The sequence below is a fragment of the Bombus terrestris genome, chromosome 10, assembly GCF_910591885.1.
Source record: "Bombus terrestris chromosome 10, iyBomTerr1.2, whole genome shotgun sequence".
In the NCBI taxonomy this organism is placed as follows: domain Eukaryota; kingdom Metazoa; phylum Arthropoda; class Insecta; order Hymenoptera; family Apidae; genus Bombus; species Bombus terrestris.
The window spans coordinates 8,407,680-8,432,151 of record NC_063278.1 but is presented as its reverse complement, the minus strand read 5'-3'; the positions used below and the strand labels follow the sequence as shown (position 1 = coordinate 8,432,151).

General features: G+C 42.5%; 1 protein-coding gene across 4 annotated transcripts in view; it reads right to left on the bottom strand.

The window, feature by feature from the left end:
• LOC100642219 (netrin receptor UNC5C) overlaps nt 1-24,472 on the bottom strand; it is a 44,682-nt gene that overhangs the window by 7,105 nt on the left and 13,105 nt on the right. The window contains exons 2-8 of one of the 4 annotated variants that reach the window (XM_048409029.1): nt 21,746-21,948; nt 6,535-6,948; nt 5,191-5,472; nt 4,584-4,751; nt 3,704-3,736; nt 3,053-3,217; nt 2,465-2,506 (exon numbers count right to left, since the gene is read on the bottom strand). In XM_048409029.1, coding sequence (XP_048264986.1) covers nt 2,465-2,506; nt 3,053-3,217; nt 3,704-3,736; nt 4,584-4,751; nt 5,191-5,472; nt 6,535-6,948; nt 21,746-21,827 — 1,186 coding nt within the window. In that variant the 5' untranslated portion in view covers nt 21,828-21,948. The remainder of the gene's footprint in view (nt 1-2,464; nt 2,507-3,052; nt 3,218-3,703; nt 3,737-4,583; nt 4,752-5,190; nt 5,473-6,534; nt 6,949-21,745; nt 21,949-24,472) is intronic. The other 3 variants (XM_048409030.1, XM_003398190.4, XM_020864922.2) reach the window with 3 other exon arrangements.

Genomic DNA, 24,472 nt, shown 5'->3' with positions numbered 1-24,472 from the left:
CCATGTCTGATTCAGGAGATTTTCGACAAATACCACCAGGTCTCCGGCACGGCGAGAAAGCGGCGGCTGACGTTCCTAAGCTTCTTCCAATTTTAGAATGTCAAAGCCATTCCCGGTTGTAACCCCGGTACGTGACTCTCGGAGGAGAGCCGGCTTCTCGTTCGCAGGATCATGTGCGTCGGCTTGGCGCACGCTGGTCCCGGGACACGTGCTTCGAACATCAATATACGCGGCGACGAAAACGCATACGAAGATCCAGAAAATAAGGGGGAGAAAGGAGAAAGAGGATCTATTCCCTGAAACGCAATAGTTCCACGTCGTTAGTCGGGTTACGCAGGCTCTCTCCTCCATTCGCCTGGATCGTTCGCGTGCTTCACCCTCCGCAAACTGAAAAGTGGAGCGAGTGCATGGGGTCGCAGAGATTTATTTTCTTAACGGCAATTGATAACGCTTCATAACCTCGACCTAACGTATCTGAAGCCTATAATTCATTCGGAACCCCTTGAAAGAATTCTGGCTTCGATTGCCTTTTTCTTTTGTTACCTCACTTTCGTGAATCTTTCCTCGAAAGAGACGTAACTACTTTGAAATACCGTAGGCAATAAAACATTGTAGGAATTTTTATAAAATACACATGTATTTTTATGAAAAAGAATTGGGAAAGATTCGCGAACGAGAAAGAGAGAAAGAAAATTCGTATGTAAACTCAAAGTACGTGTATTCCACTTTACTTTAACTCTGGTACAACTATTGGATATTCTATATTCCTTTCACTAACATTTTATTTTCGGCTCCTCTTTTCTCGAGCATTCTTTATTGTCGAAGTCTATGGAAAACTTTCAAATATCGTACCTGCAAACATACCTACACGCTCGTAGAATAATTTCAGAATCTTGGTTTTCTACCTAAGAGTTAACCATTTCAGCGAAAACTATCCTAAAACCTCTCACCAACCACCGGGGTGTAATTCGCAACAGTTTTCGCGTCTTATCGTGGCTTTCGACGAAAATCGAAGTTCCAAAGGGTGGTGGTTGCTACCCTCTCTGTTCCCTCTGTTCGACCATCCATATACTCACGTTCAGAGTTTCGCCACGGGATAATGGCACTTTATTTGCATGCACGATCAATTTCCCCTGTTGGAAGGGGCGCGGGAGGCGTAACGGCTACCGATTACATAATTTTCTTCGATATTAAAGCGAACCCACCCCCGTCGACGCGAGGCGGAATGGGGAGAGAATACAGCCTACGTCGAACGGTATCGCGTGCAACTTTGATGTGGTTCGGTCGATAGAATCGTCCAGCTAACGGGGGTTGTGTCTGGATCTATACGGACCAGTGGGCCACCCTTGACTAGCAGCAGCCGCCACCTCATTGTTGCGACTGTTTGGACCGCGAATCGGCCCTTCGACGATCGTCCTGCGGAGCGTCAATAATTAACCGGTCGCGTAATTAAAAGTAAATACGCGGAGGGGCTGTGGACCTTCGTCATTGGCGTGGAAAACTTGCTGGGTAAATAGCGGAGGGATGACGAGGGAATGAGGAGGCATTTTTCCTCGGGCTGGAAAACGATTATTAAACCGATGGCAAGCGACTGGAGTTGTACAAGAGGCGGATGGTAAATTGGGTAAGAAGAAGAGAAGGTATTTGAGCGTGAGTTGCGAGAATCGAAGATCGCAATCCTCTTCTATAATAATTTATCGATTGTTATTCGAGAATTGACAGGTTGTAGATTACAGAATTGCGTTGTACAAAATAGCTTTTAGAATTTTAGAATTTTCAACGAAGTAAAATTTGTTTTGTAAAATTTCACTAGTAATTTTAGTTTATTCGTTTGAGAATTAAATTCTTTGACCGTTCTTTTCTATTAGTGTCAATCGTTTATTGGTTATTCTTCTTCATCGTTTCTGCATAAATATGGGTGTACTCATTCGCTATTGGAATTATTTTCCTCTACATCAATTGTTCGACGATGCGCAACCGTTTAAAGGCTCGTGACGCCTTCGACATTCGCATTAATATACCTGAATCGATGAATATCGTTCTTAGAGCGGCGCTCAGCGCACGATCGCTCTGTTCTATTTTCCCAACATGGGACGAACGATTTGAATGGTATCTGATCGCGAACCGAGCTCTACGGCGGATATAAACGGCGCTCACAAACCGTGAAGAATCCATCTAAGAATGTCGCGCGACGAGTTAGGCGCGTTTTCTTCGCGGCTGGTCGTGCCTTACGCCTACTCGCCATATTTTATTTCGATTTTCGCACGTCGCCACCGCGGAACGGATCGGGGGTGGGTCTCGAACGTTTTGCGAATCGCTATTGTCCAATCGTGACGTCGAATTCTTTGTGCCACAAACATGGCACGTACAAACATAAAATTATAACATTTTCTCAAGATTATACCAGGTTTTATTAAGAGAACTAAGTATCAAGGAAAAAGTGAATTTTTAAGTTTGAGCTTACCCTGCTCGGTCAAGTGTGCACCGCCCATCTTCGTGTTGCCATCTGGAAAAGAAACAGGAGCCTGGTAGAATGGCACGATTATCAAAGCGTTTGCAGCGAATGGTGAGTAAAGATTAATTTATGATAAGTATATTCTCTATGCGAGGCAAAAAGCAGTAGTCATAAAGATAATTATAGTCTATAATTATTCAGGAATGATCGACTTCATAAAACAGAAAACAGAAAACTACTTGAATATTCATTTTACTCGGTCGTTAATCAACTCTAATTACACACTGATCACCTTCAACTCACACTATAGAAAAATCCAGAACTCTGAATCCCCAAACAGACTTTCCAAACACCACAAAGTTTCACTTTACCGATAAAATGGAGTCCAGTTAAACTCGAATCATCGAACATTTATTATTCCTTATCCGATCTACGAAAAAAGCTTTTACTATCTCCTAAGCCATTCAGCCTACCCTCGATCCACCTTAAAGGTGATTAGCTTGTGTATTCTCGCGAACAAGGTATCTTTTTCACGTGGATGAGCCGATGTGGCGCCGAAGAGAGTCGTGACAAGTGGGAAAGGATCTCGTGACTTACTGTTGCACATGCCGCCGGTGCAATTCGCCACGCTGATGTCCCTCCCTTGACAAGGTCGTCCACCGTGGCTGGGTGGTGGCTCGTCACAGGATCTTCTTCTTGTATGCGTACAGTCGGTGCCGCACACCGACCATGCCGACCATCTGGACCATCCTCCGTCCACCACTGTGTGTCCCCGGGAAAAGAAAAAAGAGACGAACGGTTCGAAGGATCGTCTTTCTTTCGTGAGGTCGTTAAGGGGAACTCGGATCGCCGTTAAAGCGATGGATAAAAAGCTACGTGGAAACGGGACAGCGGGACTCGTAACTCGTCCGTATCCCCACGAGCCTTTTTCGAAAGCCATACTCGTCAATTCGGTCGCGAGAACTCCGCTTCCTTTCCGTTTAATTGACTCGTACTGGCTTCGTGGAAAAAAGCAGTCTCTGTTCCGTATGCGTTCGATCTTTAGCCATGATTCGAGTAGTTCCGACGCGATACTTACAAATGATTCTTTCCCTTGAGGGAAATCTTTTTCCCTTTTCTAGCGTTTGCTTTTGAATTGGAATATTATGTGGATATTATACGTGGACGTTTTCTGACTTTCTTTCTTTTTTTTTTTCTTTTTTAATTTAATGGTTGGCTTTTGAGGCGGATTTACGAGTATACACTTACCTAGAGCGTTGGTAAACTCCTCCAGAGTGCCGGCTATTCCGAAGCGAGCGTTAGACAGAAAGACGTATAGGTGCATTATCGAAAGCGGGACAGACAGTTAGTGAGAAACACGTGCGCACACATAAGCGACAGTCAATAGTATCAATAGACTTTCTAATTAACTCCCTGTCTCGCCATTCTCGCCTTTACCAAACAGAAAATACATATATGCATATCCATCTTCATTTTCCAATTACCTGCCATTTACATTCAAGAGCTCGACTCTTGGTCGAGGATAACACTCAAAACGAGTAACCATATCAAAATTCTGCCAGTGCAGCGTGTCAGCGCGAACTACGAGACAAGGGGTTAATATTTCACTCGTCGATCCTCCGCGATTCCCCGCCACGTTTCCCGTGGACGTTGCCCCCGGCGATTTTCAATAGGACTCGGCGCATGGCCGATCGTGCGTGCAGGTTTCTCCTTCGGGATGTCGCGAAGCGTTTTCGAAAGGTGAATACAATTTAAGAGAGCTGAGAACCGCCTCCTGTTGAAACATCGGCGACATTCGAAGAGGGAAAGAGGGAAGCTCGTAAATCAAACGAGAGAGCCTCTCCTCTCCCTTGGCATCGGTAATATCGGTTTGTCGTGGTAGAACCTGCTTGCCCGACCGTCGCGTCGTTCCCGCGCAACACGACTCACAATCGAACGAAGAGAAGACGATGATCTCTTGCTCGCTCGTTCGCCACCGGATAGAAATAGACGCGTGGTAGGGACAACGTCGGCAAGAAATCTCTGTTCAGTCGCGGAACCGAACGGCGTATCGACGTTAACGAACCGTGATGCTTCCTTGAAAATCTCATTCTGTCCCGGCTGGATAATGAATTCACGGGACACTTACCGGGACAGGCGATGTTGCAGTCCATCTTCTGTTGAGACGGACCCATGCAAGGCTGACCCCCGTTCATGGGGGCGGGGTTCGTGCACGTTCGAGTTCGTTTCTGGCCACCTTTCGCGCATCTCGAGTGACATTCGGACCATGCGGACCACGAGGACCATCCACCCTTCACTGTAACCAAATTTTTATGGATATTTTAATTTTGGTTTCGTTTAGTATCTTGGAAAGAGTAGAAAATGCAGATAGAGTTGAATTGTAGCATTCTTGATCCATTGAGTTGAAACTCCGATTTTTGTATCTATTATATATTATAGTATTACAGTAAAAATAGTTATTTTGCTTTGTTACTTCAGCAGACGAACAAGAAATAATTACAACAATTCTACAAAGAAATAATTATAAAAATAAACATTCAGGAAACATCTTTAAAAAATCAAGAATTCTAAAATGTTTTATCTACCGGAAATTAAAAAATACATTTCGCCTATGGAGAGTTAATAGAAGTTCAATGTCATTTACGTCTAATTACATCACGTATTCCTTTGAAATGGAATATGGAAACAAATCACGAGAAGTAACGTGCAATTATATGCCATCAAAGCAAACTTACCATAAACTGTCAGGCTGACAGGCTCGCTAAGCCTCTTGGCCGCGATATTCTCCGCGACACAAGTGTAATTCGCCTGATGGCTTAGCTTCGCTTGGCCAACCAGAAGGTGTCCCTCGCTAGACACTAAAAGCGTGTCCGACTCCGTGTCGACGGGGACGTTATTTCTTAGCCAGTACACCCTCGGTGGTGGCACTCCCACAGGAGGAAGACACCTGAGTTCGGTGCTCTGGCCTGCTTCCACCGATACCGAGTACGGCGGAGATTCGAATTGCTTCTTCAGGTCTGAGAAAATGGGATTTATGGCTGTTAGAAACATGATACAAACGGAGGTTCTTTGAGAAAAAGTAATAGTAGATATTGGTGGATTTGACACATGGAAATAGAAAGAAAAATTATTACATTGAAGATAGTACATAACGATAAAGAGATCTTGGAAATTAAAGAAAATATATATACAATTTGTTGAAGAAAAAACTATGAAATTCGAAGCTATGAAATTTGAAAGCGATTAGAAGTGGAAAGGAAAGTTATCATAAAGATTATAATGATAAAAAAATGTTGTAAATCAAAGGAAACTTTTGTGCAATTCATTGAATGTACCGACGAATTCAAAAGGTAAAAATAGCAAAGAAGACCGTTAAATTAACGATAAAGAAATATTGCGAATTTATAGAAAATTTTGAAACGTTTTACCTACAAAACATGAGTATTGATAAATGTGTGCAATTATCCTTAATCACGTTGATAACGAGACTAGTGGGTCGAAGAGGAGCTCTAGTGATTTATCTACGGCATTTTCGCGGAGCAAAAGTTTTTGTCCGAACGACAGTTACGTAAGCGCAAAGTACCGAACAAACGGTCCTTTCCTAAATTGATTCTCTTAGAAACTTCATGGTTGCCGGTCATTGTGTTGCCTCGCATTAAGGGTCGGAATTAAATAATGACTTCGCTTAGGAGAATCAAGATAATTACGAGGGGCCAGAAGTAAGACGAAAGTCGTGGCTGTCCCGACAGCGGAGCAAACAACTGTCCACAGCCGAATATTTATCAGCGAAGTTCTTGGAAGAATTGAGATGTCTCGCGTTACATTAAACCTCCTGTGCAACTCAAACTAACTAGTCTACGCTCGACTAATTTTATAATTCATCGGTATATTCAATAACCAGAATGCCAGAAATTGTTTTAAATTGCCGAGAAAGCTGTCCTTCAATTCGTAACTTACAGAGACACAGAAAATTTAATTTCAATCTTACGAGACATTTCAAAAATTAATAATATTCCAATTAATATTAAACTAATATTCATTTTGACAATACAATCGGACAATATTATTTTCGCACTTACAAGCAACATCGACAGTCGCAGGCTGACTTTTAATCTGTCCAGAACCAGACCATGCGATACATTCGCACTTGAACTTGTCTCTGCCAAAATATTCCTCGATGTGGTCTCTGGTTACGTTCAATTCGCAGTCGACTATTCTAGTGCCGGTGTGAGGGTCTACGAAATCCTGTTGCTGCGAATCTTCCGCCCTCGCGTCGTTGCACCGGAAGTAGATCTGCAATGCGTGTGCGGCCTTGCAATGTAACGTGGCCGGTTTGTTCTTCACCACAAACGAATCGACTGGTTCGGTGAGAAAGACGGGCAGATGGCCTCCTGCCTCGGAGATTAGTTCCGTGTCGGTGGCTATTGTCGCTGAAGGTACGTCGTCCTCTTCCAGGAGATAGGAATCTTCGTCTTCCGCGGCGTCCTCGCCTTCTGGAACAAAATCAAACTTGTATTAAATAATCTTTGCATTTTTTGCTTGGAAAATATTTGCTTGGAAAATAGATAATATTGGTTTCTATATTGTACTTTATAATACGGTTTCGTCGAAGTCACCTTTCTTTCGAAAGAAGAAATTGTCGAACAATCGACGAACCTTAACATCGTGTCGGCATATGATTCTGAAAATCAAGCTTCCTCTTCGTAATACCGCTTTTGCTCATATTACTGAAGCAATAAGCGCCTATCGCAATGCGATAATAAATATAATATGCACATATATAGTGCACTCTTCATATGATTTCACATCAAATTAAAACCAGCCGGACGATAATCTCGAATCTGGTGGACAAATCAAAACGAACGTCGCTGGTTATTATCAGTTCCTGATAAATTCATAGAATTGGATTATCGTCATTAACATGTGGCAGAAATCGGAGCGCGGATGGGGGTACCGGCAATCAGGCAGGATCAGGCTGGGAGCGCAGTCAGTCATTTGAATTCTAAATACACGAACCCATCCCTTCTCTACCCTCCGTAATCGTAATTTACGATCGAGTTATTAATTCGCGCGGACGTTATTCACCGCCCCCAGGGATTGTTCCATCGGAATCGTGAAAATTCTATATTTGCTTGTCAACAATAGCCAACGCTGGTTACCATCCCCTTGTAAATCCTGACGCCGGCCCATTACTGCCAGGCGTCTCGCTCGCCGGAACGTCCTGCTCGCGAACAATCGGCCCGTTTTGCACGCTCGCTCGCTCGCTCGCGAGAGGTTGCAGTAATGAATTTTCGGATTTACGCGGCGCACCGGTGCACAAGTCCGATGCATTTCCCGCCAACCAGCGGTTAGACCTTTATCCCCGTGCGACATTTGGCCGAGGGCCACAATTTTCATCGCGATAATCGTCCTCGTTCTCGTATATCGACTTCTCCGTCTCGCACCGCTTCCCAAAAGAAGGGGAAACGGAAAAATGAAATTGCCACTCGTGCAGCGGGATTGTGATGGAAACCGTTATTGCAAAAACTTGTGTGCCTTTCTTCGGAGAAGAGCTTTATATCTAGCGTACTTTGTTTTATTAAGGAAATGTTCTGAAAGTGTAAAAGTGCATCGAATACGCTTAGGACGCACAGTTAATAAAATATTCAAGAGTAGCGGTACTACTTGTTACGATTTTTATTAGGTGAAAGGAATTTCCATGTTCCATTTCTTGAATTGATAAAAATATAAATTTGCATAAACATTCACTATTTAAAAAAGTAGATCTTGAAATGTCCAAGAGGTTCTCACGAATCATAAAAATGTTGTTACTCAGATGTACAATATAATTCTCTTTGGGATGTATATTTTCTAGGAATAAAATATTTTCATATCTCTAAAAATGACAGTGGTAATCAAAGCGGTCAGATTTATCAACTCACTTTCTTTTATGTTATTTACGCTGTCTATAACGATTCGTATTATCTTCCCGACGATTCTACAAGTATATCAGCGTCAATCATGCGAAACTTGAATATCAGCGACAAGATCCGTGTGCACATCGGATGGACATCGTGATCGACAGACTTTACAATCGGACGTCGCAGCTTTTTATCGTTGTCCTTGCTCGTTATTTTTCGCGCGTTTTACGGAAAGCAGCCGGTCATCCGAATGAATCGGGAAAATACGAGGAAACAAAAATTCGCCTCTCACGTCGAAAAAAATTGTCAGAATTTATATTCGATGGCGAACAGATATCTTCGATATCCGGCCCGTGGAGATGGGAATCGTGCAACGGGCAAATGAGAAGCGCCGGCGGACGAATGAACGAACGAACTAAAAGAGGAAAAAAGACACGCTGACACGCATATGTATATATCGGTGAGAGAACGAGAAATGGTGGAGGAGGGGCAAGCAAAAATTTTCGGCGACGTGACGTACCGTGGCGAATCGAAGCGCAACTAAAAGAGAATTTTCATCGGTTTTCGATAATGGATCTCGATCGATTGGCCGATAGGGTAGAATCGTAGTACGGCCAGTTTTTCCCCGAATCAGTTCGTACAAGAGTCGTCGTTAGCCACTTTGGACGACCGCGACCGTGCCATATCGACACCACGCTGGCAACGTCGATTTTCTGTGGGTTTAGGTCGATTAAAACGAATATCCTGCACCATGGGATTCGTCCATCCACGATGTTTTCTTTTCACGCCTATGCTTCCTTTTCTATTGTCCTCTTTTTCGTCTTTTGTGAATGCACCAGGTTATCGAACGTGGACATTGAGCCGATAAAAGCACGGATCGAGAATTTCCTAATCACAAAGTATCGCGGATCATCAGAAGAAAATTGAACATCTATGATTTTTTTAAATCATTTCATATGATTTTCATTGTGATTGTTCGTAGTATAATAGGGAATCACGTTCAGATAAGTAGATTCAATTGGCATTTAATCAGACACTAATTAAGACTTCGTTTAAACGGAATTTTTTATTCTAATTATGAAAGACGTAAAAGTTTACTTCGTCTATCTGAATTGTTATAAGCCATGTGCTTTCGTGTAATGCTATTTCCTATAACGCTAGACGTATTATACGAGCATCCATTGTATTGCACTCACTAAAAAATATGTTCTTCACTTCGTTCTCTTCCTTTCATTATTACAGTACTCTGATGAAGCGGCGATTTCCACGGAGTCGATTAAAACAAACGACCATCTACACGACTATCCATCAATCTACGGTGTTTTCTTTTCGCGCCTTCGGCTTCCTCTCTCTTTTCAGTTAGCTCAGTCAAAGCCCCGTTCTCTTTGTGTGCACACGTTCGCAAACACGCGATCCGTGGAATCGAGTGTAGCACCAACGAGAAAAAGAGAAAGAAAGAGAAACATGGAAGGAAAAGAAGACCCAGAGGACTCAATCGAGCGAGGCCAAGAGGAGACACGAACAGTCGGCGAAAGAGGATTTCCATCGATTTCCGATAATTCCGCTGATCGGTTGGCCGATAAAGTTCCGCGGAATCGTTTCCCCGTCTAATTCCTCGGGACGAGTTCGTATAAATTCCGACTGGCCATTTTCGCGTACAACCAGATCTCTTTTCCCTCTTCAATGTGTCTTTGATTGCTCGTACACGCTCACCCAGTACCACGCTAATTCACGCGCGCCACCCCTCCCCTCCTTTCGCTGCAACCCCCCGCGGCTGATTTTTTTTTCTTCTCGACATCGCGAGAGGCTACGAGAGAGGAAAAAATAGAGTAACCGGATGAGCGCTTAATCGAGCGATATAACGCGCGCACGAGCTCGAGAAAAAGAGAAACTCGGCTCGATCGAGGGACCGAACGGGGTGAAACAGAGCTGTTTTGCGCGTTTTGCTTCCTTTGCGTGGATTATTTCTACGGTTCCCCTTGGTTATTTAGCCGCGGATAGTAATTCTTTGATAGATGAGATTTTAAGCTTCCGACGTGGATTCAAAGGAGAGTCAGTATAATCTTCTGCAGTTTAAATTACCGATCTAGACGTGAAACTCTTTTCACGTGTACGATTCAGAGGCTGTCCCTGTTAGAAAGTTAACGAAGCCTCGTGTTTCGGAGACTGTAATGAATTTTCCGAATGTGGGACGATATCTCTTCTATAATTGTCCACATTAAGTTGCTATATGTGCGTGTTATCTAATTTCATCGCTAGGGCGCTGAGATTACTGGAAGACGTTTAAAAGATTCTTTTAATTATTCACAGCAGATAACATTCAACGCATGTTTGATTTTCTTCTATCAATTTCCTAAATCTTTCTTCGCCGACGAACATTTCTTAAACATGAGAATTCTCTGTTCCATAAATGACTTTGATTCTTTAACCTATCCTTTTTAAGGACCTAAGGTTTCATATATTGCAACCTAATATCTCGATCGTCTCTGTGATATGCATAAACGTTAACGTAACCCAACACACACCAACCCAAAAACGTTATCCCGTAGGATCTACAGCATGGAGAACAAGGTTTCGAACACCTACCCCGAAACCTCCAACATCGACCCTACCTCCACCACCGAGGCTGGAACCTGGGTTAATCTCCGATCTATCACCGAATCAGCCGCACCTCCCGAACAAGCCGACCTCCGTCGAAATCTCTTTCCATCGCGCCACGGTAATTGCTTGTGGCAAATACCCCCTAAACAACTCACCCCCGCATCTACGAGGGAACAACGGGGACGAAAAAGGAGCAAGAGTTCCGGGGTTGCGAACTTAATTGAGCAACGTCACGCGACACGCGAGCCGTGCGTTCTACGGAAAAACCGAGCTCATCGGTTTCCGATAATTCGGAACGGAACGGTGTAATCCGGTCCCGCCATCGAATAGCCACCACGAGATCTGCACGAGGCCCCTCGTTAGCCAGTGTAGCTGGATAGTTAGTCGTGTCCCTTGCCTGGATACAAGAGCTCCCTCTGTGCTTACAGGGTGATTCTAAAATTGCGATACACACAGCTGAAAACGACGTGGTTCGTCACGTAGAAATACAGAATAAACCTGATTTATTAATATAACGATATATATATATAATGGATTTAATATGATATATTAAGATACAATGCGTTTACTTCACATAAAATTTAATGAAAATTTAACTGTATTAAATGATATAAAGATTTAATAACAATTTAACGATATGAAATAATATAAACATTTAATAATGACATAATAAAATATCGTATAATTTGCTTATTCTGTATGACGTTTTTCGGCTGCATTTCAACATTCACGATATATTGACGCATTTCAACAAAAGTTCGTTCATGCAATGGCTCGTTTTCGAAAAAGTAGAATTTGAACATATTTAGTTCACCCGCGTATTTGAGAAATCTTCAAATTTCCAAATGAGATAAAAATGAAATTTTCAAACGAATTTCTATTAACATCATACACGACACATTTCAAAACCCAATTTTCCTGCAAACGAAGTGTCGTACGAACACATTTTATCCGATATCTTTTTCAATATATTGGGTTGGCAACTAAGTGATTGCGGATTTTGTCGATACCACCTAATGACAAGATCCGCAATCACTTAGTTGCCAACCCAATACTTTTACGTAAAGAATCACATCCTTCACATTTTCACGTACCACGATTTCAAAATCACCCTGTATATGTGTTTCTGTGTGTATGCATCTACACATGCATATATATAGGGGAAGTCTCGCGTGGTCACTATATGGGTTGACCACGTATTACGCCGGGCAGATACACGAACGCGAGCGTGTACAGTTTCAACGTGTACCTACGGCTGAGGGGCCACACATGACGCCTCTTAATTAACAAAGGTACCTGCAGCACGGTTGGCTCTTGCCGGCTATGCGAGTCAATGGAACATACGCGCTATTGGGGGAGAGGCGGACGATGTAGATTAGAGAACGTGCTTCGCCAGAGATGGGGAAGATTCGAAGGAAGTAGAGACCGATGGGGAGAGAGATTCTGGATGGGACGCGATACAGCGCGGAAGATTTCGAGATGTGTATTTTTGTTTCAACTACGGATATGGAGAATAGATTTGTGGTTAGGTGAGGCGAGAGGTGTATGCAGGGTGTTAGGACTAGGTTATTTATGGCGGTGAAAGTGGCGAACAATGAGGACTTGAACGACGACGACTCTATTTCGAGGCGGCGGCTGGTCAATGTCTTCCGTCCTTGGAAACGAGTTTCATTCATATGGCGCTTGGTACTTTGGAAAAGAATATTTTCCAGGCTTTCGGACAGTTCATTAATTGTTAATATATCCTCTTATGCTCGAGTTAAAGCCGTTGAAAAATGGAGAGATACAACAGAGAAACGGGGCTGGGACACTTCTTAAAAGAGTGGGCTGGTGTAAGGATATTGATTTATGAGTATAGATTATATGACTGTCACGGTTACTAAACAGCGACATTAAATTTTACAATGATGGCTATAAAAGCGATCAGTGACCAATGATACCAGGATTACAGAATTTCAATTGCATAAACAAATAATACCGGTCACACTACCAGTATCTTCAACGTCAATGTACTAAATGCACTAAAAGGTACTAAATGCAATGTACAAAACGCGCCTGAACAACTTTACTTTTTAATTTGTATATTATGTATACTTTACTACTTCTACATCTGCTTCTACTACTGCATCAGTACTTGAACACACTGAATTTAGTAAACTTCTAAAACCAGAGTTTTATTTGCTTATGAGATAAGACCATGATTCATAAATTTTTGTAACCCGAAGACATATAGGCATGTGACTTCTAATTTACATGACATTAAGAAAAATCAACAAGAACGTGAACATCTTGAGAAGATTCGGTAAAATCTTCCTTAATCTCCTACGCGATACCAAAATATACAAATCGAATGGGAAGATGAAATAGGTGAGAGGGGAAAGATTGGAAGAGAAGCAAAATGGAAAGAACGAAGGCCAGTCGAAGCGAGAAGAGAAGAAAGACGGACGAAGGAAGAGACAAGAGCTTCCTTGTTTTCTCGCGTCACGTGCCTTGTTATTTTAGCAGGCCGAACGTCGGCCAAAGAGTAACGCTTCGTGCTCCGGGCTTCATTGACCCCGCCGCTTGACTCTTCCGCCTCTTCCGCAGCTACGCGTATACACAGCATATCTTCCGTGAGCCGCGCATCTAACGATGTCTCGAAATCAAGGTGCTCGCCCTGGCGACCCTCGTTGACACCTTGACACCGCGTTACCGCTGAAGGGTGCTAATTTGCGGGGAAAAAGGCCGAGGGAGAGAATTGAATTTCCAGGAAGTCCAATTCCGTAGAAGTACTCGATTCTCGCGTGATCGGCGTTATTACACGTTGAATGTAACAGACTAGACTCTTTGTTATCTCGTTTTTCTTTTCTAAACAGCGAGAGAAAGGGGAAATTGTCGCGATAAATTTTGTAATATGGACGATAACCATAACGCTGTTGATTTTACGTGATTGTTGTTTTACGTTGTAGGGGATTGTTGAATACGTTATGATTTTAGATTTTACTTATTTAAGTCTGGAATTATTAATCTGTCTGCTATATAATTTTGTTTAAAATAATATAATGAATAGGCATGAATGGTAGCAGACGTGTAAATAGGGAAATGCTCATTCATAAATTCAATTTAGTGTATTCTTTTATGTATAATATAGGATTCAAAAATACATAATTTTCCATCAGAAACACGATACAACATGGATACAGTTACGATAATAAATGCAATATTAGTGTATCAAAATATGAAAAAAATCATGCAATGAGTGAATCACGTAGATGTGCTATGCCCTGGCAATATGAAAAAATATTACAAAACAACAGGTCATATTATTCAACTCCATGTGAGTGAATGTTATTGCACTTCGATATCCCCATACATCAGAAGAATTTCAGTCGTGAAAGACAGTATCTCGACGTTTCACGTTATAGAAATTAATCGATTAATACGAACTTTCATATTCTCGAAAAAAAAACATTCAGATAAATAAAATGCTGCTCTTTCAACAAGTAAATGTTTTCATAAGTCGCGCTAGGGTGGACGATCGAAATGGGAAGCTTTTTCAAGAGCGACTTCTATTCCCGGATTATCCGAAACGACACTCATTCCAGTCTAGAGAAGTCAACGCCAGGTGCGAGGCAAATATTTTGAACGACTTTCGGCGAAAGGTGGCGAAAGGTAGTCGTTGAAGAATTAACGTTTCCCATGAATTGGTCCCTTGAAGAAAAAAGGACTACTTCCGGCCTGGAGGGTGTACTGAAATATACAATAAGACGGCGCCTGTCCGCCTCGAGTTGCCATTGTGTTCCAGGCCTTTCACGGTTCACGACCTTCGGGCCCAAATAATGCCAGTCAAGTTTCTACGGGTCGGGTTCTCTGCTCCCAGGGAACTTTATTCTATCGTCATTCCGGTTAACGAGAGATATACATACGTCAACCACGAGTGGTTCTCTCGTCTGTTTCGTATCTCGATCGATCTTTATCGTAACAGACAAGCTGGTACGTAGATCGATACCAGGCCAAATGGAAGACAGAGAAACAAACGAAGGATGAACCGATAAAGAGGAGGAGGATCTTTCTCTTTGATCGTTGGAGAACGATCGACACCGAGATGAAATCAGGTTGAACCTTCCTCGATTCGTTCCATTTGGACAGCCGCGCATTATCTTTGAACGGTGCGCGACAACAGCCCCGCATTGTATTCGGAACCAGAAGTCAGAGGTCAGAGTTAAAGGGCGGTCAGTGTACCCGGAGGATAGAGACTTCTCAGGTGGCTGGACGATCCAGAGCGACGACAGTGTCTTTCCGACTGTTGCGAAAAGCGTTTTACATGAAAATGGAGATTAGGAAATCTTAGCTAACACGTATTTTATAATACCTGAAATTTATTAATTATAAACTTCTCAAACGGCAATTTAGGAATTACATTCCACAGACACGTCAAATACGTGATACGTCAAATTTCATCTCCTATTATCGTACAATTTACATCTTGATTCTGAGCATAATCCTAGTTATAAAATTTTAACTATGATTTACAAACTAAATTCCACACCAACTTAATATATAAAATTTTGTTTCTTATTACAATTTATATCTTATGGTATATATAATTATATCTCGTTATATAACAATTATATAGCATGGTTCAGTGAACAAAATTAACTATCTCTAAAATATAGGCTAAGGATTACAAGTGTAATATACAAAATTTAATTCCCCGTTACGATTTATTCCCCTGCTCCAGTGAACATTACCCACAGTTCGATCCCACGCTGTATAACAAACCTACATCCTGCGAATCAACCTATCAACGATGCGCGTGATCGCTTAACTCAATCCGTTATCGAGTTTCATCCATCACGCGTATACCGATTGTTTTAAGCGGCACGAAACTTGTCATCGCGGATCGGCCTGCTCGCGGACGACAGAAAATTAAACGAATGGAACGGGTCGAAAAACGCGCGAACGCTGACGAAAGGGTGAATATTAAACGGAGGCCTCCGGAAGAGGCGGCGAATCGTAAAAAGCGTAGGGCGATGATGCGCATTACACGAGTCGATTGCAGCCACGGCAGCAAGGCCCACGTTAAGGCGTGTAATTAACCGAGTAACAGAATCAGATACGACTGCTTGGTTGCGTGAACGCCTCCCGCGGTGCCTTCTTTCCTCCTGCTATCGATAACCACCGCCCTCAAAACGACGTCACGTCGATTCTCGCCCGTTGCCCATTGTACTTCATCCGTGATACCCGTCGAACTGGAACAAAATTTCACGTCCCGCGCTTTTTGCGGATTCATCGTTCCATTTGCCAGACACAATGGAGCTCGTGTACCGATTTGCATTGAAATTGCGAGCCACGAAGATTCGAATCTCTGACGAGGCGGGACCGAACGCAGGAAAACTCGCGCGCGCCGTGCCTCCCCTCGATATCGTTCGATTGTGGTTGGCGACTCTTCGTACCTTGTTTCAAAAATTCGTTGCGTTTGATTTAGCTTTCTTCTTTTTTCGCTGGATGGTAATCGCAACGAGTTACTTTAGATTGAATCGTGATTAAAATGAGATTGGAAGTATGGGAGAATTTTTAAGTTAATAAATAGGAATGATTGGCATATTCAAGAACCTAGTACGAAAACTCGTAATTGGATTATATAGAATTGTATTTTGAGACGAAGATGTACGAAAGAACAAGTATGGCAAATTGATATGATTAAAGTTATCGGGAATTTGGTGGACGAAGATAATGACGACTTTGGCAACTTTGGTATGAAAATTGATTACATAATTTGACCTTATGGTATATACATATAATTTGCTCTTCGTGAATCTATTATTAGAATTATATAATGCAATCAAAGATACAATTAAGAAGAGTTAAATGAAAATACATATGGAATTTTCGAACTGAAACGACTAGAAACATCAGCGAACAATGATATGAACTTTCCAAAGACTTATTAAGAAAGCGGATTTGCAATTCGAATCTCCAGAAGTATATTTCACACACAAAAAGAGAAAAAAAGAAGAAAAACGTCTGTAGGCCAGAGTGTCGAAAGATGCAATTAAGAAACAACGAACATATCCGGTTTTCAAACCGATGTGTCCAAGAGCATCGAGAAATTTCGCAACGCGATTGCCGGACCAACACTTGACTAACCACCTCCGAAGATATCGAGAGTTCGCGGGACGAGGGAACGCGCGAAAATATCGTCGTGTTGTAATTCGATCGGTCGATATTTCACGATCTGCCGGTCCGTGGCTTGCGTTTTACCCAGGCCACTCTTTTACCCGGCGGTTCTCCGCGATTTCAACAATAATCGCGGCGCTCGCGCTTGCACAACTGCCGGGGCCTCCTCTCGGCGCACCACTCTCTCGTTTGATTTACGATAATTAAAGCTGACCCGACCTTTCGTCGCTGCGAGTAAAAGAATGACGGAAACGGAGAAAGGCATACACCATGAGCGCAAGAAAGACCGCGGTATACACTCGGTCGGGCAGTGTGCCGATGAGAGACCACGAGAGATTAAAGAGTTTTTCTCCCTTCTCTCTCGCCTAACTAACTTCACCGTGTATTTTTTTATTCTCTTTCGCATTCGACTCAACCACTCTTCCCCTTCCCCTTCATCTTTCTCCTCCGCGGCTGCGAGGCCGAGAACGGGCCCCATTCCGACGTGGAACCAACCGGGTAATTGCTCGGTCGAGCCAACCCGCCAACCAGCATTCGCGTTGGCTTTTGCATTTTTGCTCCGGGCGATTTCGCGAGATCCACACGACCTCCCACTATCTTCAAACAGTTTACAGTTTCTTCTCTTTATCTTTCCTCCTCTCGTTCCTCATCTATCCATCTCTGTTTTTGTGGTCAGCTACGTGATCGAAGGTCGTATCGCGGGACCTGATCGCGATTTACTTATGATACTTATCGCTCGGAAACGGGCCCACGCTAGCACGAGGATGAGTAATAGGTTCTCACGAAGGGCGAAATCCCGAGGATGGTACTGTTACCCAGAGGTGAACCCGTGCTAGATAGAATGGGGTCGAAGAATCCGAAATCAGCAACGTGACGTGACCTTTACGAAAGCATAGAAGGAGCATCGGCGTATGGAGAATTTATTAGTCGTAAATCTGAAGATTCGTCGACGCGATCCGCTCTCGCCTTCCGCTTTCTCGCACGCCGGAATAAACATTTTTCCAAGGCAGGGAAGCTTCGTATTTTCTCCGCTCGTAATTCTTCTCTCGCTACCGGATACGAGCGAAACCTGGCTAGCTTCGCGAGCTCGAAAACCAGACACGTTCGATAGCTTTTACCAGGGTCTCGGTGGATATCTATCTTCTGGAAAACGGCACTCGTTATTTTGATGCATGTTATCTGCAGGCCGGACGACAAGCTTGGTGAACTTGTTACGGGGATAATGCAGTGGAAACGATCGATCTTTTTTATTTATTCCCTTCGTACGAACTGATTATTATTACAAACGTCAATCTATAGGAAATAATTATTTTTCCAAATGTTTTGTAGTAACAATTAATCAATTAGCTCTTCTTCTTTTTCATTGAATTTTGTAACTCATTTTGTTGATACGAGCAAATAATTGCGATATCATTTATTAAAAGCGTTTTTAAATGTTTTCTAAGTATTCACTTATTAGTATTCACTTCGTGTTACTAGTATACGCTAGTATCATCTTCGTCTTCTTTTCTTCTCCTTTGATTCTTCTATTGCTTTTTCCCAGGTTTCTTCTAATATTTATACCGCTAATTTCCATCACAGTACGACTCTTTCATGTTATGCTAACGAAGCTCATTTCCACGCCGTTAAGTAGAATTTTAACCTACTAATTACCAGCTTACTTCCCTTGAACCTTTTTCATTTCTCTAAGCAAACTTCTAGTCTTCATCGTGCCAATTCATATTGCGAAGAATACAAAATATCTACACTGTATCGACAAATTCAATCCTACTGACTGACTTACTTCCTGTGTTTTGTTATTCCCTCAAGCAAATTTCCAACATTCATCACACCAATTTGTACCACAGACCGTATAAATTTTCTACGATTTATGAAAGCTCATTTGCTCAATTCCACTGTGTTAGACTAATCATATGACTCATCTGGAACCAAGTAACTTCCCGCCTTATTCTCGACTATTCGAACCATTTAAAATTCTCAAAGTTCGCAGGAGGCTGAAAAATTGAAGACGCCACGGAATAGACGCGACACGAAGTTACAAACAAAGTGATTTGCGGTCTTAAACGTGAGAACGACGCGCGGCGTCGACCTGCCCGCGGCCCGTTAATTATTAACGCGGATAATATTTTCCTCGGCGCGCCGGAACGTCGGCCAGCCGAGTCGTTGGAATTATGACACGATATCACATCGCGATAAATCGTCAGAGCTATTATTCACACGCGGGTTTCTACGCACGTAAGAGCCTCTCTCTTTCTCCCTCTTTCTTTATCGACTGAACAGTTAACAGTTCAGCTGGCAACGTAAGAACAGAGAACGATTTTCTTAGGCGCCGTTTCCTCTCCACGGTGTCGCCGACGATGCGCTGGCTTCGCGGGAAAGTCGCACGCGTGCACACACAATCGAAGTCGTTAAATGTCGACGCGTGCGATTTGCATGGCGGTGCCTCTCCCGTGGCTTGGGGAAAAAATGAACGACCGTGCCAGCTGTCGGAAAGCGTAATTACTCCGAGCGTTAGAAAAGTCTGGCTGGCGTTGTTTGCGTCGGTGAAGCGTGGCTGTGGCTTTGCCTATTGATGAGTTTGTGTTGTTGGAAGAGTTTGCCGGTATCCGCGAATGAGTCACTGCAAGCGAGGTGGAAACGGTGAAATTCATTCGTTAAACGATTTTGTAGGTTCCACTGGTATGTTCGTTAACGCATTAATAATTGAGTCGCGTGAACTTGATTAAAGTATTGTTTTTAAAAGCGTTAAATATCAGTCACAATCCGTAGTGTTGAAATCGGAAAATTAGTGGGAGCTAGAATTGATTAGTTTAACGTGTCGAAAAGTTAAAACTATGGGTTTCACAGAGGTACAATTGCACATATCTGTACATTTTTATCTTCTCACTCTAATTCCAATTATCCATATATTGTAGTTAAACGGGTCTCTATTTTCTCACACACGATAACCGCTATCTCTTTTCAAACAATTCTATAACACAATATCGTTAAGCAGATACGATGACCTTTCTCATAAACCGCATGTTATTCATAACCCCTTTTACAATTCTTTTTATCAGAAATTGTTGAGGCATAACGCGTACTACTGCCAATGTGTTAATTTGAAATACGACCAACATAGCGAACACCGATAACCAACTTCCTCGAAAGAAGGTTTAAAGAACGTAATAATTCTTCTACTGCATACTCGAAGGAATATATTTTCGAGTGGTTCTCGCTTCGAGATATGCGCAGTTAAGGCGTATAAATCCGTGAACTTTCTATCATTATGTGTAACGATTCTTTCATTTTTTTCTCTTTTTCTTTTTTTGCTCGCCGTGTGCCATTCATCATCCCTATGTGCCGCGATGACGAGGCCGGTGGATGTCGGGGACGCTAATTAGTCGGCCACGTGGTCTCGCGAGTGCGCGAAGAAACCGAGAAAGACCAAAAGCCCCCCTCTTCGCGTAAAGTCGCTTTAAAACTAGCTCCAGGGGATCGTAATCCATCATCGAAAACGGCTGGTGTAACGTAACCGGCCGGTTATGCCCACCACTAATCAACGACGCTGACTTGCCGTATAATTAGATCTGCCTGGGCCCCTCTCCGTTCACCCTTTCCCTTTCCCAAGCCAAAGACCGTGCTCGTGACTAGCCCCGTGCACATAGAACACGACCAGGTTCTTTCTCGGCTAGGGAATCGCAAAAAGCATGTCCGTGTTCGGCTTCCTCCCTCGTGAGCGTCGAACGTTCATTACTGACGTACCCTTGGATCGGGATCGGGGAACAATAAAGCTTCGCTGTGGGGATTGGAAATCGAATCTTGAGCGATCGTAGGAAAATGATGGATAAATGGAAGTTTTTTGTGGAGGCTCGTTCAAGGAATTTAGGGGATTAATACACATTAGTTGTTGGACACGGTGGTTTGATTCGATTATTATGCTCTTACATGTTAGGTTTTCTATTTTAAAGGTATTTTAAAATAGAGTAATTTATTACCAGAGAAAGAAACGAATCAGTGGACGATATGTTGGAACAAATATTATAAACATAAAATAATGATATTGCCTACGTTGTAACATTTTTATCAAATTAAATTTTCATACGAAAGAATAAAAGGAATCGGCTAAAGGTAAAAGAAATGACATGACATACATTGCCAACTACAGTTCGACTACGAAGGGTTAAGATCAAGAATGGAAATAAACAATCTCAGAATCTAAACAAACAATATCAATAATACAAATAAACAAATCAGGATCTCTAAAGTAAATTTCTGAAAAATTGAAATATCAAGTGTATAGTATGATTTTAAAGGTCCGGGGAGTTTATGCAGAATTTTACGATAAACATTAGAAGCTCTTTATCTCCGAACTAATTGTCCTCGTGAAATGAGCAGAAAATAACAAAATGGCGGCTGTTTCTCAGAACTAGTCTGCCTGTTTCCCAACTTATCGAACGATCTACGAGGCCGTGAGCATTCGTTTCCCGTTTCTGTGGTGAAAGAACTCGTACGAAGTGCACTCGATCACTTCAGTCATCGACTGTCGCAGCCGGGTTCTTGAATCGATAGAAAGCGAGATTCTAACTGGAGAGTCTCTGACGACTGCATTTTGTCGTCATGAGAGATTCTGGGATGGAAGTTTGCTCACCTTCGCCGGATGTGAAGGGGCGCACCAGTCCCGGCAACAGCACGCAGAACAACAGGAACAGGGAACACGATTTCGGCCTCATCGCGTACGTGTCACCGTCGTTCGTCGGTCATTCGTTCATCTTACGTCGAAGAAAATTGAATTAAAGAAAATGGTGGCGATGCACTTTCACCGTGAAACCTCTTGGTGGTTGTGGACTGCACCTGAAATAGAAAAATGAGTAATCCGATTAAAATTAAAAGCTGTAGGATTTTCAAACGTGAGAGATGGTAATGTAGTTGAACTTCGTTTACTCGAACTCATTGATGGGCAAATAGTTCATGGATATAACCAAGGTTCATTGATTCTTTCCACGAGTTACGATTCTTATGAAAGAAAACTTTGAATCAGAAGTAATAAATATATAGGATGTCAAATTATAGGTTGCGGCGTAAAGATTTCTCTTTCTATAATTTTACAATCATGTTGAATTATAGGAAGATATCCATTAAAATTTTATTCCAAGAAATGCAATTCAAATATAAATGACTCTACTATAGCTGTATCTCCATCATAGATTGAAACTGGTAAGTGAGCGTATGCGTTGTAATATGGCGTGTCTAAGGTTGAAAATGTACGAAGAGTATTCTTTGTAGCTAACAGAGAAACAGCATCGTGATATATCTACTTGACGAGGCTAATGCAATTGTTTCCAAGTGAATGAATAAAGCAGCGTGCAGCTATTATCCGTTTCTACGGAATGTTTTAGAAGCGTGCACCGGCGTATACGAGGGAATAGATTAACGTTGCATGAACTAGCCTGGGTATACATCGTAGTTCGTCAGTCATGATTAATTAAGATAAATGAAGCAGTAAGTTTTTCAGAGATACATATGTATATACGAAGAATGTCTGGAAAGCGACTTCTGGGGTCTCGTGCACGCTCTTCAACTTACATTTACACAAATTCACCGTAAAATCGACTAAAGACTTGTTATTTTGAGTAGTCAATGGAAACTTGTGTGTTGCTAGATTATCAGATATACTTTGAATACGACTTCTTTATATACTGTCAATCGGTACTATACATATATATATATTTCCTTTCCATATTATTCTCCAATATCGTTCAGGGACTTGAAAATGCAGTGAAAAATCCAGATTAAATTCCATATTCAAAGATATTTCATTTCTAGAGGTAAAAATGGACTCTTGATCCCTCTCGACTCGAAATCCACCGACATAACGTTCCTCCAACCACGTTCTCGTATATTCAATCTCATCTTAAAATACATATCCACTCTTGAAACGTGAAAACAAAAAATAGAAAGAAAATAGAAAAAGGACTCAGAAAAAAGTTAACAGTTTCTATAGGAACCGCGTTCGAGCTATGGTTGCCGCTTGGAAGGGTGCGTTTTCATCGAAAATATAAGCCAGCAGCGGCCTTTTCTCAAAAAAAGAAAAAAATGGAAACTTCTTGGTGGCACGCGATGGAGGGCGGAAGCGACATCGACGCTGGGACGCGGATTGAACGTTTCTCTTGGGTTCGCTTGCTCGTTCCGTTGTTTCCACCGGAAAACGTAAAAGACGGTTAGGAGTGGTGAGAGTGCCACTTAGGTGCCGGCTGGCAACCCTTGCCATTTAAATATTCCACCGGTACAGCGCACTTTCCCGCACGCGAAATTTCCTCGTGGTGCCTTCGTTCGAACCTAGAGAGGGAGAGAGAGAGAGAGCGAGAGGTAGACTGGTAATTCCACCCCCTTTCTCGCTCCCTTCGTTTCGTTTCCCTCGAATCAACCTCGCGCCGGTTCTTCGTGGCCAATCCAGTCCGATAACCGGGGATCGTTAATTATTAACGGCGATCCGTCTAGTTGAAATGGATCGCCAGACGCGAAAAATTCGTTTCGTCCTGGGAATAATTGGAAGCTCGAAGGGGGTAGCTCGCTCCTCTGGATTAATAAGATTCTTCGATTACTTGATAAATATAAGAAACAATCATAGAGAAAATTAATCAGCTATGTAAATATAAGCGGAGGAATTTTATTTTTCAGGTAATCAAGCTTTTCCTCTGTTACATGAAAGAAGAATGGAAAAAGAAAGGAATTCCTAGAGGAAGGCAGAGAATCAAGATTCGATTGCTCCGGTTATACAGGCTCATTCTATGCAAAATATCGGCGTCTGACTAGTATCGAGAGAGGTTCCCGGGTTTAATTAAAGTCCAGATGAAACTTTACGAGCGGCGATAAAGCGCTACACACACGGCAAACGTATTTGCTTGGAACAGTTCGGTGTGTACTCGCGGGGAACTAGTTTCGCGAGCTCGTGTTTCGTTGGACAAGACTCGAAGGAAATTCATGGGAACAAACGCGCTCTAGAGAAAGAGAGAGAAAAAGAGAGAGAAAGAGGGAGAGGGAGAAACAGAAAACGCTGGTAGACTTGTAAGAGCTCCTATCGGCGGATTGAAACGCGACAGGAGGATCGTTTGTCAATGTCGTCCTTCGTGGGTCCTTTGTTAGCCTCGCGAACTCGCGCTTGTAGGCGGCGCAAACTATTTCGTTCGAGATCGAAAGTGGTTTCGTGTGCACGTGCTCTGTCAGCGCTCGAAGTAATTATCTTTGATGAATTTCACCATCCTTTAAGAAATTCCTTGCAGCCTCCGACAGGGTAAAATTAGATCAAAGATCGGTTGAATCGCGGTTTAAGGGAGTAAAATGATAATTCCACGACGACACCACAGAACCAGACCCT